The 18,725-nt window shown below is 36.8% G+C and overlaps 1 protein-coding gene across 6 annotated transcripts in view; it reads right to left on the reverse strand.

Annotated features, from left to right (window-relative positions):
- The window catches only part of TMEM117 (transmembrane protein 117), a 508,588-nt gene that overhangs the window by 65,324 nt on the left and 424,539 nt on the right, over positions 1-18,725 (reverse strand). For all 6 annotated transcript variants that reach the window (XM_040488381.1, XM_040488382.1, XM_040488383.1 and 3 more), the window contains one exon: positions 16,349-16,508. In XM_040488381.1, the coding sequence (XP_040344315.1) occupies positions 16,349-16,508 (160 nt within the window). The remainder of the gene's footprint in view (positions 1-16,348; positions 16,509-18,725) is intronic.

Below are 18,725 nucleotides of genomic sequence, written 5' to 3' on the forward strand. Positions count from 1 at the left end.
ATACCTAATGGTCTAACAAAGGGGTAAGGAAAAAAAAAACCCTAAAACTTCAATAATGAAATAGGTCCAGTCCGTGAGCTGGATGTTCATAAAGCAATTTTAATATTTATCAAGGATCTAGCAGAAGGAAATAAGCTCAACTTAGCTAATAATGAAAAATTAAAGACCAATAAGGTATTTTTGACTATTAGGCTAGAAAAGATGTGAAAGATCAATAATACCCTATGTCAGCACACATATGGAGAAACTCAGATGTATTCGTATCCTATTACTGCTGTAACAAATGACCACAAATGCAGAGCCTTAGAAAATACAAATTTATTATCTTAGTTCTAGAAGTCAGATGTTCAAGATGGGTCATAGTGAACTAAAATCAAGATGTTGGCAGAGCAACATTCCTTCTGAAAGCTCAGAGAGAGAATCTGTTTCTCTGTCCTTGTTGTGATGCTAGATGCCACCTGCACCTCCTGACTCCCGGCCCTCTTGGTCGGCCTTCAAGCTAGCCTCCTCATGCTGCTACCTCTTGTCCTCGTCTGCTTCTCTCTTCCTCTTTTAAACACGTTTGTAGTTATATTGGGTCCTCCTGGATAGTCCAGGATAATCTCCATATTTTGGGGTCAGCTGACTAACAACCTTAATTTCCCTTTGCCATGTAACTTCACATATTTGCAGGTTCCAGGGATTAGGATATAGATCTTTTGTGGGGGAGGCATCATGCTCTTTACCACACCAGGTATTTTCAGTCACTGTTCATGATGTGTATATATTATTACAAACTTTCTGGCAGGTTGACACTAAAATGTCCCTGTAGGTTACTGTGCATCACAGGACTATAGCTGTACACGAATTAGATTTTCAAGTTCCTTTTGTATAGCATAGCTTTAAAACATATTTCAAAAGAGAAATATTTATACTTGCCCTTGCCCCTCAAGTTTAGTGGTGATGATCTACTCTTTCTGACCTTATAAGCAAGTTACAGTCTATTCAGTGATGGGAATAATTTTCTAAGACATTGAAAAACATATAGGATTTATTCTGAGAAATGAAGAATCAGAAAGCCATTTTTACAATGAGATGAAGCCTCCCATGAATTTGAACAGAAATAGTGAGGGTGTCTAAACATGCCAATCTCTGCGAATCAGTAATTAAAAAAAAAAAGTTCCATTATTCATTTAAATATTTGTCTTACTGGGTCAATCTCACAAAATACACATTGAATTACCCAGAGAACCCTAGAGGTCAGATAGAAAATGTTTCAGAGCCACTAACTATGCAAACGCAGACAGCACTAATGCATAGACTGTGCTGAAGAGTGATAACTTCAGTGCCTTCTCTATGACAAGACTTGTCTGATATAAATCACTCATCTTATTCTAATCACATTATGCCCTTGTTATAGTTCATTATCATCCCAGGTCATATGGCTAGAGATATTTCCAGGCAGAAAATCTCATTTTATGATAGTCCCCATTTCAAGTTCTTTCATTTACATTGTTAAGCCCTACAAATATTCTTCCTCTCTTCACACATTAAAGGCACATTTGCTGCTAAGCTTAAATCCTTGAGTGATTCTATAGCAAGACATATAACACACTAGTGTTATTATTAATATTGAGTAATTTGCAGTTGCAAATAGATGGCTGCTGTTTTTATAAATTAATAAAGCATCACAAACTCTATATGACTGAACTTAATTTTATTGGCTTTTAAAGTTTTAATTCATTTAATCTCACCCATCATAATAGAATTTTTTATTCCTGATGTGAAGTCAGCGATTACAATCCTCTGTCCCACCTTTAACAAGGAAGCACCTCTGAAGGGGTCTCATCTCAGTAGGTGGTGACAAGGTAAGGCAAAGCTCTGTTGTAATATTCTTACTTTCCCCCTTTTTCCAGGTATTAAGAAAAATACAACAGGGTCTGCCACTCTCAGAACCTCTTCCTCATGACTTTGCAATCAGAACTTTCTTCTCCCACTTCATAATACAGGAGGGAGCAATCATAGCCCCAAGTTTTACCACTCCTTGAGCCTCCTTGGCAGCTGTCTATAGGAGTCACACTGATGGCAGTCATGGAGGTAGGTACCAGTTTCAACTAGAAGAGTTTACGTGAGCAAACACCAGGCTCAGAGAAATACATGGCAGAGTCAGAACAAAGACTCTACTCTGGGTCTACGATGGTTGTACTTTGCAAAATCTAACGAAAACTGAATTTTCTGATGAACATTTCTAGAAGCTACGCCAAATTCAATTCATAAGTTGTCCAATGTCAACAGGATCTTAAATTACCCCTCTGAAAAGCCCTCTGGCAAACTTTTCAATGTCTGATCAATATAAATAGGATTTTCACCTCGGAAATTTTTAATAAGTAGTTTTAATACAAGTACACAATCCTATAGCTGAAAAAATAAAATTGCTCCCATTTGGGAATATTCTAAAATCTTTCATGTAAAGGATGATTATTGTGGCATCTGAGTGGCTCAGTTGGTTAAGCATCTGACTTAGGCTCAGGTCATGTTCTCACAGTCTGTGAATTCGAGCCCCACATTGGGCTTCGTGATGACAGCTCAGAACCTGGAGCCTGCTTCAGATTCTCTCTCTCTTTCTCAAAAATAAACATTTAAAAAACATTTAAACATGATTATTGAGTCCCAATAACTTGCCAGTTTAACCAACATCTGTTGCATAGTCTCTGTATTTGACCTGAACTATTTCATGTAATTCTCACACCTTTTCAGTGAGATAGGTATATACCTGCAAACAAATAAATGCAATACAGTGGGGAGTAACTATAATTGACATTTATCTATCTATCTATTTAATTTTTTAAAGTTTATTTTTGAAAGACACAGAGACAAGAGTGGGGGAAGGGGAGAGAGAAAGAAAGAGAGAGAGGGAGAGAGAAAATCCCAACCGGGCTCCACGCTGCCAGCTGCAGAGCCCGACATGGGGCTCGAACCCACAAACTGTGAGATTGTGACCTGAGCTGAAACCTCTGAGTCAGATGCTCAACGGAACTGAGCTACCCAGATGCCCCTATAATTGACATTTATAAAATTGCGATGAACGCATAAGAAAAAGAAGCACTTAAGTTTGTCTGAGAGAGTTAGATGAGGCTTCATAGAGAGGGTAGCATTTAAGCTGAAGTCTGAATGATGGCTGAGGATAGCCATGCATGCACACTGACGAGAAGCCCTATTATTACCAGTACAAAGGCATTATGACTTGAGTAACCAACTGGTATTTCAACATTTTAATGGAGTATAAAATGTAAAGGGTGGGGGGTGAAGGTGGGGGAAGGTAGGAAGGATGATGACTAGGAAGAGGCCAGCAGCTGGCCATGGGCTAGATAACAGAATGGTCTAGTATGGCACGCAAGGGAATTTCTATCTGAAGAATTTTGAGGATCATATTTTTATGTTAAAAAGATAAAAAGATTACTTTGGACAAATGGGATAAGAATAAAAGAAGAGAAACAATATTATACTCCTATAAGTAAAAGTTGATGGTAACCCAAACTAAGTAAAGGCTACTAGGGTCTTAAAGAGAAACAGATTCAAGAAATACTTAGCAAGAAGAATGCACAAGGCTGGCGATTGACTGTTAAGACAGATGAAAGAGAGAAATCTTGGATATCTCCCAGATTTTTTGGCTTGAGTGACTGAGTGGACAAAAATCATGATAGGTTGGTTTTAAATATGAAGAACCAGAGAAGCCCATGGAAGATCTTGGCGGAAATAGCCATTTGCCAGTTAGATATTCCAGGTGTGAAACTGAGCAGAGGCATTTGGATTTGAGAAAGACCAGCCCATAAGGAGGACTTGAAGCCATGACTGGATGAAAAACTACCTTTGAAAAACTAGCTGGGATGCAGAAATAAAGGAAAATAGGGTAGGCTTTTATGGGATACTGATGTTTAAGGGGCTGTTATAGGATGGGGATTTGACAAACTGGATTGAAAAGAAAGAGATATATACCGTGACTTTGAGCTTGTAAAGAGTGAAAATGCTGAATTAAGAGGCAGTCATAAGATAAAGTGAATGCATTCACCAGACTGAATTCTACACAATCATTACACGTAAGGACCCACTAACTTTCATATTTGTGTAATTGGAATATACCTTGGCCTCTACGACCTTGTCTCTCCCCTGAGTCTTGCCCAGAAACCCATCAGAATCAAAAGAGAAGGATAGGACTGAAGGAAAATAATGTCAAAAGGATTGGAGACTATTTTTTTGAACTGAAATATTCTTAGGAAGTTGGATGTAGAATTATAACATTGCACATTACAGAGCAAAACTTCTAAAAAAAAAAAAACCCTCTCTTTCTCAAGTTCTATTAGCAGCTGTCACCTCTATGTCTTCTCTCTTTTCCCCCCCATAACAACTCCTTCTGACCCCCGGTTCCTACTGTCCTACTTCATGGGCAGGAATCTCTCCCAGGGCTCTGAGCTTCTTCATTGTGCATCCACATCTATCGCTCTATTCATTACAGGAAAAAAAGGACATTTGTTGGCACCAACTTCAGAAGTCCCAGAAAGGAATGACAAGGACTATAGACAACAAATTTTAATTTTTTCCCCAGACACATATTTTTGTGTATAAAGTCATTTTGTTATAAAACATAGACATATATACCTCTTTGGTTTCATGCTATTCTTATATTTTAGAACTTATTCAACTTGCAAATAAATGTTCAGGACTCAGTTATTGAAATCAAACAAAGATTAAATAGATGATATGCATCTTAGACATAAATACATTTTTCTGCAAAGGGATATTTATAAAATACACTTTCATCAAAAATTAGAGACAAATGCACCAGATACATATTTGGTTTTAACTGTTCAGCTTTTCACAATATGCACCACAGGAATGATATAGTTTTATAGGACAAATGCATAATTTTGAACTCTCCAAACTTCATCAAATGTAATAAAGTCCAAGTACCATCTGGCAATTTGTAATTTCCTTGGGGTTCTTTTATGTATAGCCATCTGAGTCAAAGTAATAATAAACATTCACTTATTAGTAGTGTATTACCTTAGAATAATGAGTTCACAGAAATCATATTTGGACTAAATAAAAACCCATATTCACAAATCAAATTCCCTAGTGATTCTGATACCACTAGATGTAAAAGGAAAACCCAAGAATCTGCATTTTTAACCAGTACAGTTGACTCTAATTCATGGCCACGAGAATCATCTGTAATGCCTAGTAATTCCCAGGCACCAGTGCACACTTACTAAACCAGAAACTGTGACAATGTTCCAATAGCCAGAGAATTCACATCCTTGTAAGAGTTTTTGTGATTCTTCTGATCAGGTAGGGATGGAAATCACCCCATTAGTGTAGATTTCTAATAGCAGGTTATGGCTACAATGCATTGTTACTCAGACTCCTTATCACATTATAATAGTCTAGCTTAGCTAAAATCAAGCAACCCTGAATGATTTATTGTAATTCCAGGCACTACTCTGAAACTTTTTTCCGACTAAATTAATGTTTTCTTCTTCTAAATAATGTAATTTAGATATATGAAAAGATAATATTTCAACTGCATTTTAATTTAACTGTCATAAAAATCCTATAATGTGGGTCATGAAAAACTGTTATCCTACAGATGAGACTATGGACACCTAGAGATGAAGTGACTTAAACACATTTCCACTGCCACTAAGAAATTGAGTCTTGCTTCTAGTCTACTGCAAAAGTGTTCCTATCATTAAGTTTCCTGCCACCTAGCAAGTATTCTGTTGTGGTTGTTGTGTATATTAATTAATTTGATATACACAATACTATAAGGTAAGGGAAAAGTATGGGCTTTGGGTTCACACAGATCTGTTTTTCTAATCCTCATTTTGCTGAATCCAGACTCTGTGTAGTGTGAGCAATTCTCATTTTCCTCATTTTAAAAATTAGAGATAATGCTATCAATCTTGTAGGGAGGTTGAGAAGATTAAATAATATACAGTGTGTCTAAGCATTCAGGATAGTGCTCGATGTAGGGTAAATGCTCAGTGAATAATAGCTTTTATTTTTCTTTCTGCTTCCTTCTCTCCTTCCATCCTGCCTTATTTTGGGTCTAGTGTGTTTCCAGTACAGCATTCTGCCCTTTTTAGTAGCTTGTTCCTCATTTCTAATATGGAAGGTTCATACTATGGTCTTCTAGTATTGGACCCATCCTTACTTAGTCTACATACACTAGGCTAGACTTTGAGCCACTTGTTGCACAACATTTCCCCAAGGCTACTCTTGCTTGTTGAACTCCAGAGTTAATGGATCTTTGACTCAAAAATGATCTGTCAGGGTACTGGGCTGGGATTTGGAAGATCCAAATTCTAGACTGGGCCCAACCACTGTCAGGCAAGTTATCAAATCTTACTGGGTTTCAGTTGTAAAATCAGGACGTGATCATATGACCAAAAATTTTCCTCCTACTCTAAAATGCTAGGATTCTAAAATATTTTTAAACTTGTCATCTAAAAATGGCTGTTCTTCATTTCTTATTTTAGGTATGAGTTTAAAATAAATGTTCTGAATTACTGGGCATTGTTGTATTGGCTTCCATGTCTCACTGCCTACAACATTTCTTTTTAAACTTATTCCTAAGCTCTATCATCGTATCTTAAAAACTTAATAGAAGAGCTCATGGCAATATATCATATCCCTGATATTCCATTAAGAATAACTACAAAGTAGGCCAGCTGGGTGGCTCAGTTGGTTAAGCATCTGACTCTTGAACTTAGGTCATGAACTCATGGTTCATAAGTTCAAGCGCTGAGTCAGGCTCCATGCTGACAGCATGGAGTCTGCTTTGGATTCTTGAACTCTCCTCTCTCTCTGCCCCTCTCTCTCTCTGTACCCCACTCTCAGAATACATAAATTAATTTAAACAAAAATAGTTACAGAGTATTAGCCCATCTCATCCAGGGACAGGATATTTGACATGAATGGCTGTCAATAGGGCTCATGTTTAGCAACACCTATCCAATTCTGACCTGAAGTATAACTTCAAACTCTGAGTTTGAAATCTACCCCAGAGGAGCTTGGAGCCTGATCAAATGGCAGAATGGGTGTCTTCAACATGGCAGTTTTTATTATATACAAGTGGTGCAACAAGTGGTAACTGCTACACGTGACTCCCAGGACCAATCACAATATACACACAAAGATGGGGGTGAAGGTTATGGCTGGAACATCTTTCAGGGTGATGATCAGTTACTAATCATTCCATGGCACCTGAAAACAATGATGCATCCATTGAAAAAATACAAATTTGAAGGAGTTATATCTTGCTGCCTCCATGTGGCTTTGAAAAAATTACTGCTCATGTGCAACAGTATAGGATTTATATTTTCCCAGTTTTTTAATCATGTTCTAGCTCTCTTTAAAAAAAAAAGTACCTTGGAGACTGAAGCATTTAAATTGGGATAAAACTTGAATGTCTCTATTTTCCACTTGCTTAACCAAATCTTATAATTCCTTCAAGCACCATTCTTCTCACATTATCCTTAAAGACTTGACTGATCTCACCTATTCACAATAATCCCTCATAGAACTTACCGCCTGTTTCAAAACTGTGATCTACATCATATGTTAACGAGACTATTAGTTTCATTTTCACGTGAATGTGTTTATCACTCCAGTGCCCATGACTGGACCCTAAAATGTGTTTTCCTGGTAACCCCAGTGCTTCCAGCTTATCTGTTATCTTCTGCACAATTCTCTTGAGACTATAGGTCACCTGCTAAGACATGTTCTCTGGCACCTCCTGCACACTGCCCACTTGGCTGGACTCTCCCATGCTGCATGGACATGTCTTGCTGTAAGATGTCTGTCTATTATTTGGAAGCTAGTTATTGGGACTATCAATAAATATATTGAGATTCCCCTCCACGATTGTCCTTGAATATTCTGTCATCCCACTAGATCAGGTGATGCCAGAAGTACAAAATGGTGACAGTAAATAAAAGGGAGATTCAACCTCTTAGGCACATATCGTGAAGACAGTAGGCATTTATGGTTAATCCAGGAGTTACTTCAATTATAAGGCCTTAGTCCATGTCATCATTTGGGACAGAAATTGTCATTACTGTGTTTTAAGGTAGGTGTGTAACCTTTGAATAAGAAAAATGAAGACGTAAAATGATTGTGAAAAGGAGTTTAAAATACTTTGAAAGAAGTTCTATAATGTATTACCAAAGCTGAAGGACATGTTAAAACTGGTGGTCAGACATTTAAACAACCCTTTCTTTCTAAGCAGCCTATAAACAAAATCAGTCAGACCAACTTGTCCGGAAAATATATGCCAACTTGTCAAAACACCGTAGCTATTTAATTAAAATCGGTTCATGCTTGTTGCTCTGCCCTATGTTCTAAAGTGATTGATTCCATTTTCAACAGCTATGACCTCAAAATAAGTGCCCTACTGAAGTCAGGTTATTGGAGTTTTAAAATAAAGTCTACCAAAATTCATGATGTCTTTTTTTAAACTAGTCAACCTATTTCTGAGAACCATATACAAAACAGAAAACAAACACATTTTCAGAGGTTAAAAAGTGAAATCTTTGTAGAATGCAATTTTCATAATTATTTTTTAAGTGCATTAGGAATTACTTTTCAGGAAATATCATTTTTCTTTAAGTGGTTTTCAAACTAGACCGAAGAGTCCTTTTCAACACTTAACTGAGCAATTTGTTCAGATTTTTATTTGGATATTTAATTACAGTAAAATCATAACTCAATGAAAATGACCTAATTTAATATTATTGATAGCTCATTCTCCTGATGTTGGTAAACATTTTGCTTCTTGAAAAATCTCATGTTATTTGGCTTTTCTGAAATAATGCTGTGATCATTCATTTATTTATTCTTTCATTCAGCAAATACTTATGGTAAAACTGCAATGCATTGAACATGAGCTAGCTGTGGGAATGAAAAAATTGAAAAAACATACCTCCTCTCCTTGAGGAGCCCACATGTTAGAGTAAGTATGTAGATACATAGGTATGAAGGTATTAGGTAGGTATATAGATAAATTACAAGAGAAGTGCTGATAACATGTATCAACAGTGTGAAGATTCACCAAAATATAACCTTTGAATCTTTCATCTTCTCTTTAAAAGCCTCTCTTCTAGAAGAATTCTTTCATCTCCTTGAAGCACATAAAGCTGATACTGCATATGTAATATGTTTTATATTATGAATCTACTTACATACATAAATCAAAGATATACCCACACAGAAGGTGAAGAGAGAAGCCTTCTAGAGGAGAGGATGATAAAGAGAAGAGGTTCAAGGCCAAACCTTTCTATAATTAACCATAAATTCCCAGAAATTTATCTTCTCATAGCTTCCTCTGCCTCCTGGGCACTTTGTTCAGCAGATGCTATCTTGATGCTAGACTACATTGATCCAGTTGTGAAACTTGACAGTTTTTAATATTCCCTACACTAATCCCCTAGAGTTCAGTTATATAAAGCATTCAGAAAGGACAGAGAATGCATGGAAACTTAACAACACATATAACTTAATCAGTCTCCATGGTCATTACCACTGCTTCATCCCATCCACCTCCACCCACCATCCACACTGCAGATTTTTACTGGCTTCTCAAGTCATCCCCACCTATACCTATCTTTCTGGCTCCACACCTCTCCTCCTCCTCCCCATAGCCCCTCCCTACTCTCTTAATTTCCTCCTTTTCTTCCTCTCACTTCCTTCTTTCATTCTCTCTCTTCCTGTCTAGTTAAAAAGTACAGAATGTTCTTTGTTTTATAAAGAGAAAGCTCCTTTATTTTATTTTATTTTTTTTAATTTTTTTTTCCAATGTTTATTTATTTTTGCGACAGAGAGAGACAGAGCATGAACGGGGGAGGGGCAGAGAGAGAGGGAGACACAGAATCGGAAACAGGCTCCAGGCTCCGAGCCATCAGCCCAGAGCCCGACGCGGGGCTCGAACTCACGGACCGCGAGATCGTGACCTGGCTGAAGTCGGACGCTTAACCGACTGCGCCACCCAGGCACCCCAGGCTCCTTTATTTTAAAGCCTTCATACCAACAACTAGATCCTAGGATGGCAGGAAGATAAATTTTAAAAGTGGCAGATGTAGGAACGTTTGCTTTTTACCTGAATAATTCTTCTAAACGGTTTCTTGAAATGCCTTTATTTTTCTACTCATATTTATTCTATTAAATTATTAATTCCTTTGTGACTACAAATGTCTGTGGACTGTGTCATTGATCTTTGATTTCCTTTCCCACTGTTCTGTGTCTCTAGCACCTGATATGGTGTACAGAGGGAATGAATTTGTAAATGTTTTCTTTTGTTACATTATTTATCACTAAGTATTTTTCCAATCATTAGATGTAGTGAAATGAGTCCCACAACCAAGTTAATCAACATATCCATTACTTCACATAGTTTATTTTTTAAAATGAGAATGCTTGAAATGTACTCTCTTAGCAAATTGCAAGTATACAAAATAGTGTTTTTAACTATAGTCACCATGTTATACATTACATCCTCAGAACTTATTCATCTTAAAACTGGAAGTTTGTGCCCTTTTACCAACCTCTTCCTATTTTTCTCAACACCTGGCAACCAGCATTCTACTCTCTGTTTCTATGAATTTGGCTTTTTATTTGTTTTAATTTGGGTATAGTTGATGCACAATGTTACCTGACTTTCAGTGTCAGTAAGTGAATCACTTTCAGTAAGTGATTCAACAAGTCTATGTTGTATTAAGCTTATCATAAGTGTGGCTAATCATCTGTCACCATACAATGTTATTACAATATTATCGACTATATTACCTATGCTGTATTTTTTATTCCTGTGACTTATTTGTTCTGTAACTGGAAGACTGTATCTTCCACTCCCCTTCACCCATTTTTCCCATTGCCCACCCCCTCCTTTCTGACAACCATCATTTTGTTCTCTGTGTTTATAGAACTAATTCTACTTTTTCAGGTTTTTTTCCCCTTTGTTTTGTTTCTTAGATTCCACATTCCACATTCAATGAAATCATATGGTATTTGTCTTTCTTTTTCTGACTTATTTCACTTAACATAATACCCTCTAGGTCTATTCATGATGTTGCAAATGGCAAGATCTCATCCTTTTTCAGAACTGAGTAATATTCTGTATTCACACTTCACCTTCTTTATCTATTGATCTATCAGTGGATACTCGGGGTGTTTCCATATCATGCCTATTGTAAATAATGGTGCAATAAACACAGAAGTAGACATACCTTTTCAAATTAGCATTTTCCTTTTCTTTGGGTAAATACCTTGTGGGGGAATTATTGGATTATATGGTATTTCTATTTTTAATTTCAATAATCATCAGGGAAATGCATATCAAAACCACAATAAAATATCACCTTACAACTGTCAGAATAGCTAGAATAAAAAAGATAAGAAATAAGTGTTGGTGAGGATGTGGAGAAAAAGGAATCCTCAGACACTGTTGGTGGGAATGTAAATTGGTACAACTACTGTGGAAGACAGTATGGAAGTTCCTCAAAAAATAAAAAATAGAATTCACAAATGTTTTCTGAACTTAATGGATCAAAACTAAGTTCTTAAAAAAAAAAAAAAAGAGGTTAGAGTGGGAGAGAGCCAAAGCATAAGAGACTCTTAAAAACTGAGAACAAACTGAGGGTTGATGGTGGGTGGGAGGGAGGGGAGGGAGGGGAGGGTGGGTGATGGGTATTGAGGAGGGCACCTTTTGGGATGAGCACTGGGTGTTGTATGGAAACCAATTTGACAATAAATTTCATATATTTAAAAAAAAAACTAAGTCCTTACTGTGATGATTAGGACACTACTCTCAGCTGGAGAAAATTTTCCTGTCCATTGTTTTCCTTTTCCAAATTCTTGCTGCCTGCCCTTCTACTCTCATCTCTTTCTTGGAGTTTTGTCCTACTATCCTGTCTATACTGACATCTCTCTTTCTCTTTCTCTATTTTGGGCAGGTGGACTCCTAGGACACTTTTTTTTCTTTGATTACTCTACAATACATTATATTTTTAACTCTTACATATCTTACATATATCTTTTCTTCAATCTAACAAGAGATGAATGGGTGGAACACAATTGCAAATTAAATACTTATGCAATAAACTAGAGGAATATAAAAGCCAAATGGCAAAATTATAAATATTAAACAGATTTTGAGATAATATTTCCTCATAGAAGTGTTTTTTACAATTTACGTCTCATGTTCTGTAGAAATGTGTGATTTATATGAGTCACATGTTATATTATACTGACATCTGTTTATACCTTAGTTCTAGCGACTTTACTAGAACTGCAGAAAGATGTGATACATCAAATGGTTTTCACAATAAATGTAGAAAATCCTATTTAATAAACATTCATAAAAATAATTATACTTTCTCTACAAGTTTTCAGAATTGACCTACTAACTTTAAGATAAAATCTTTATAGCAGTAATGTCATATTCTAAGGATTTCTTGTCTTTTTCTTTTTTTTACCAAACATTAAAGTATCTTTTGATAGTGTAAGCTGAATTTTTCTACTATTAGAAAAGCCTAGGGTCAATTGCTTTAAAAATCACTTAAATAAGTCCAATGAGAGAAAATCTTCTAATGAAATTATTCCCTCCATTTCCACTAATTTTGCTACTTTTCTATTTTTCTTTTGTCTGAAATATATGAATCTAGAATGAAATAGATCACAGTTTAGTTGGCTATGGATTTGTAGGATATTTGTATTATATATTTTTAAATGCCTTGAATATATACATCTTCTGGGGATCTGTTTATTTTACCACTTGCACTAGTTCCTGAAACTTTAACATGATGCTCCCAAAGGGGGGGGAGGGCAGAGTTTGCAGGAGACTCAGTGCTGAAATGTCACTTCTTTATCCTCATCAAGGAGTTATTACTCTAGGCATACTGCTGCCCATGTAAGGCTCTGTGTTAGGGAGACTCCAGGGACAAATAGTTATAAGCTATGGTTCCTGCTCCATAGAGCAGGAAAACAGTGAAATGGTGATTTGTGTCCAGGTGAAAAGTGCTGCAGGAGTTCCAAGGAAGAAAGTGATTACATGGTTTTCATGAGGGGGAATTGGAATGGTCTTCAGCAGTAGGGTCTAGATGACCAGAGCAGGAGGAGACACATCTGGGGAGAAAAAGAGGCTTACAGACACCCTGGAATGAGTGTGCTGTGGTCAAGGGCCAAACAATAAGCCCTTTGGTCTGAGGTGGATCTACAGCATAGGATGGTCTGGGGTAGATCTACAGCATAGAATACATGTGAGAAAACACAGCACGGCCAGATGGTGAAGGGCACTGGGAGCATGCTCTCAGAGTCCTGACTTTATACTTGGACAATGAGGTATCACTTTGGCTGAGAAGAGGCATGTACAACATGACGTTCCAGACTGGAAGTTTATGAGCCTGAGCCGCATAGAGTGTGTGGGACAAGGGGACATGTGGAAGCAGAAGTTTGCATAGGAGATTATTTTACAATAGTATACAGGAGACTCAGGACTGAATACAAGCAGAGAAATGATAAGGAAGGGTTCGGCCACAAAAGACATAGCAAAAGAGAAATCAACAGGACTGGCTCACTGACTCAGTACTGGGGGAGAGAGAAAAGGAGTTAAGGGCCCTAACTCTTGGGTCTCTTTCTGGACTTTCCTTCATATCGGACATCAATTAATTTAGCTTTTGAGGCTCAGCATCTCCCTGTTTTTCTGTGGAACTACCTTGCCCCCAGTCACTTCACTGATGGGTGCAGGACAATCCAGTCCTTACAATCCTTTCCCCAGGAATCTAGAATTACACCTGACAACTAGAGTGGTCTCCTGAGGTATTTGCTGTGGCCATTTCCTTCCATATGAACTGGGAAGCTGAGAAAGCTTCTCTGTAGTAAGAAAAGAGAAGGAAACTGAAGGGAAAAATTTAAAAAGATGAGAGATGGAGAAAAAAAGCTAGGTCTGGGCTCCCTGGTGCACTTTAGTCTCTGCTTTCATGTGTCCCTAAAATGTAACTGCATCCCTCCTCTCTAATTCTGTACAGCATCCTTATAACACAGTATTACATCCCCCCACTTTGATTAAGCTAGCTTGGCAGGCTTATTGTTACTTGTAGCCAAAATCATCCAAACTGATAGATTCCTCAGCACAAACTCTTCACTGTCGGTCAGTTGGTGCTCTGGCTACTCTCTGAACACTTCAGCGCTTTACTGACTCCACATTTTCATACCATTTCCTTCATCTAGAATGCTTGCCCCTTCCTAATCCCTGCTGACTCTACCTGTATAAATCCTTACTATCCTTTCTTTCTTCCTTCTCTCCTTATTAAGTACTTTTTGAGTGATTCCATAGTATCTATAAATTGTAATGTTATATTTTTCCACTTCAAGTCCCTGATTTTCGTGACCTCATTGGAAGAGTAACTAAAAAGATACAAAGAGGGTAGAATGTGATGGATAGTAGGACAAAAATCAGGAAATTTATGCTCTCACATATACAAATTTAAACAATCCAAAGGACAGTGGTCTATTTGCTTACTAATACCTTTGGCTATAAAATGGGTTCAAAGAGGTAGGCCATTTGGCCAAAGCAGATATTTTAGATGAGGAAGTATATCATTCAGGAGTATCAGAGGAAAGAAGATAAAAACAGCCTCTGAGGGGCACCTGGGCGGCTCAGTGAGCTAAACAACCAACTCTTGATTTCAGCTCAGGTCATGATCTCATGGTTCTTGGGATCAAGCCCCATGTCAGGCTCTGTGATGACAGTGTGGAGCCTGCTTGGGATTCTCTCTCTCTCCCTTTCTCTCTGCCCCTCCCCCACTCATGTGTACTCTCTCAAAATAAATAAACATTAAAAAAATAAACAGCCTCTGAGGGACACCTGGGTGGCTCAGTTGGTTAAAGCGTCTGACTTTGGCTCAGGTCATGACTTCATGGTTCATGGGTTCGAGCCCTGCATCGGACTGTGTGCTGACACTTCAGAGCCTGGAACCTGCTTCCAATTCTGTGTCTCCCTCTCTCTCTGCCCCTCCCTTGTTCAAACTCTGTCTCTGTCTCTGGCTCTCTCTAAAAAATAAGTAAACATTAAAAAAAAAGTCTCTGAACAAGTAATGCAAAATACACTATTTAGTGCGACAAATTTGATTTTATAAATATCCAGAGGAGGTCCTACAGCAAATAAGAGACTGATATGGAACCCACCATTGCTTTCTTACTTTCTCCACTATGCTAAACTGTCCCACAGGAAATAAAGAAGAAATACATCAATTTTTAGATGAGACAAACATTTCACTTTATATAATTTTTTAAATCAATAACATATTTTAAACTGTTATCCATTAAAATAGAAATATATTCCAGGAACCATCTTGAACCTAATGCCTGGGCTATATTGTGAAGCAACAGCAATAATAAACTGTTATTCTCTTTTAAGACACTACAGAATATTGCTTATAAAGATTTCTTTTTGCCTCTAAAATGAGAAAACCAATCTGCTATCTTGTGAAATCTCACATAAATCTGGCACACAGTGGCGTTTACCTTCCCTTCAGCAATTGTGGCCTTTGTTCTGGTAACTTACAATGTCTCAGGAGGGGAAAATCCAAAATTGCCTTATAAAATCAGTATGAAAATGGGCAGCAAATGGATGGACACTTAATGAGCAAGATAAAGTGCCAAGAAATAGTTAATGTTTCTTTCGGCCTCATTCAAAGGAACATTCCTAAGACCCCAAAGCACTCACAGCAGAAGATTACATGAGTGGCACCGGTTAGCGCAACGCTATTGTACAAACAATGTGTTGCTGAGCAGGGCAGAAATACTGTTTACATGAAAATGGAATGATCTCTAGTGAGTACTGAAAGAAAGTGATAATTTCCATAACCAGGAAAAGCATTTTTACATCATTCCATTTCAACCGCTATAAAACCCTGAGTTGCTTTGGCAATTGCTTATCCCTGCTTTGCTGGCTTTATATCATCCTCATCTCTGCAGCTTTTCATTTACTAAATGACAGGGTTTTTTGTTGTTGCTTTGCCTTATTTTTTTCCTTGAAATTATGGCAGAAAACACTACCATGCTGTATGGTTTCTCAGGGTCCACCTTCCAATGTTCATACAATGAATTTTTGGTGCTACTTTCACAAAAGCCCAGTTGGCTTATCCTCCCAGTAAAACTGCTGAAACTATGATCAGAAAAGCTCCCCCAATAGCAACTGTAAACTAAGCACTTCTCTACCTTTATGGAGCTTTTCATTCTACATACAGTGTTTGTTATACTGAGAACAAAGCACAGAGCTGTTTCAGTGAGAGAAGGGAAATACAAAAACACTTACCTGCATTACAATGAGGAGGTCAAAGACCAAGATGAAAGAAGCCAGGAATGCTCGGGAAACTTCATCACTGGGCAAAAATCCCCGATTCAGCTTGTCCCAGCTGATCCAGTCAGTTGTAATGACAAGTACAACCACAGAAGTGAGAGTAAACAGAACCGTCCTGCAAGAAACAAGATACTCATTAAAGAACGTTGGACATAATAATATAGACAGTGAAGAGTGTGTGTTATCTGTGCTTTATTAAATGTCTATCCTTTGCCAAGTACCCTTTGCCAAGGCATATTCACCAAAATGAAGATGAACAAAGAAGTAAATTAAGTGCTTTCTTTCAAAAGCAATTAGAAAAAGGTATGATAGCATCTATCCCAAAATTTTCCCTTAAGACCATTAAGGTAATGATTATAGAATAAATAATTAACAACAAAACCATTACAAATGGCCTTGGCTAGTACAATATATGTCCCAACGAGAACACTGGTGTGTACCTCTCATTACATGTACATCATTTACTGACGGTAGCAGACATGCACATGTAAGAGCAGAAGGCAGATGGGAAATGGGCAAAATCCAAGCCTTTGGATTTTATTACGTGCTACAAAAGAGAGGGATGGCTAACCAATCCCATCATCATGCCCAGGGCCTAAGGAGCTCCATGGAAGAACCACCTCTACACATGGACGGTGTAGCCACTTCTCATAGGGCGTGTTTCATAGATGGCTTGTAGCCTAGTGACCTGTCTAGGTCATACCGTTTGATTGCCCATTCCTTGATATAAGATACTAGGGACGTGAGCTTATTTCTTATCTTTGTGGCCCTGTGAAATCTTGCATAATTGTATTGATGGAATTCAATGAATTTTTCTTGGAATTATAACAATTAACAATTAAGGTTTTAAAAAGAATCAAGAGTACTTAAATTAGTCTTTAATATTGACATTCAAATTAAATCTGAACTATGGGCAGCAAAAATTTAATATGCCAGAGAATTATCTGTAATGTAGTTAAACCTCTGCTTTCAGAGCTATATTGGTATCTGGATATCGTTTTGAATTGTAAAAAGGAGTCTATGGCCATACCACCCCAAACACACCTGATTTTGTCTGAATTATAAAAACAAAAATGAAAAAAAAAAAAACAATTACTTTGAAAATAATCAATCTAAAGAAAGAAAAAAAAGAAGAAACAAGAAAATAAAAAAAGATAAAAAAAGAATGGAAGAAAATACACGGAGGTAAAATAAACCTTAGAAGAATACCTACCCATTTTGATAATTAACAAACTTGTTTTTGCCCTCTGATGTTTGATAATAACTGATACAAAAAAACCCACACAATAATATGGACCATCCTAAAATTCTCTTTTCAACTGAACAAAGCACAAATTTCTAAATTTAAATACTGGGTTTGCCTTTTACAACCTCTTATTTGTAATATTTGATATAATGAATAATTTGATATAATTTGAAATAAATAATTTGATATAATGAATATAATGAACCCTTCCTTAGATTTCTCCCTCCGTATGAATAAAAAAAGATATATTTAAACGTTTTTGAAAAATAAAAATGTCTAATAAAATTATTTTATTAAAATTGCAAACTGTCAAAGAATTTGACTCATGATCTCTAAAATATAAATTACAGATTGTCTCTACTACCATTTAGAATATCTTTGATCATTTGTAGAAATTCAAATGGATTAATTAAGAATGGGAGGAATCCTAAATAACTATTACAATTCAAGAGAAATGAAATAGCAAATATTATACAGTCTAACATAAGAATAATGGGATTTTAAACAAATTTTTCTCCAGGTTAAATCAGTTTGTGGTTTTTGATTTTGTTTTTTTCTCTTAGGCAAGTAAAAAGTCTATATATTTAATGCAATAAGAAATCCCTGGATGGCATATTAGTCCAACAATATCACTCAAAACAAAGCTCCTTTTATCTTCCTTCTCCTCCATCTTTAATGTGACTTTCACCCTTATTATGGTAAGATGGTTTCTCTATCACCAGACATTTCATCCAGTCAGGCATTAAGACAGGAGTAAATGCCCAAAAGACATTCCAGTGGATCTGCTTCTTTCTTTTTTTAATGCCAGTATAGTTAATATATAGGGTTATATTAGCTTTAGGTGCACATTATGTTGTTCAACAATTGTATACACTATTCAGTGCTCATAATAAGTGTACCCTTAATCACCTATTTCACCCATCCCTCACCCATCTCCCCTTTGGTAACCATCAATTTGTTCTCTATAGTTAAGAGCCTGCTTTTTTGGTTTGTGACTTTTTAACTTTTTCTTTATTTGTTTTATTTCTCAAATTCTACATGAGTGAAATCATATGGTGTTAGTCTTTCTCTGACTGACTTATTTCA

Source organism: Herpailurus yagouaroundi, unplaced genomic scaffold (assembly GCF_014898765.1).
Source record: "Herpailurus yagouaroundi ecotype Mexico unplaced genomic scaffold, PumYag 166, whole genome shotgun sequence".
Lineage (NCBI taxonomy): Eukaryota > Metazoa > Chordata > Mammalia > Carnivora > Felidae > Herpailurus > Herpailurus yagouaroundi.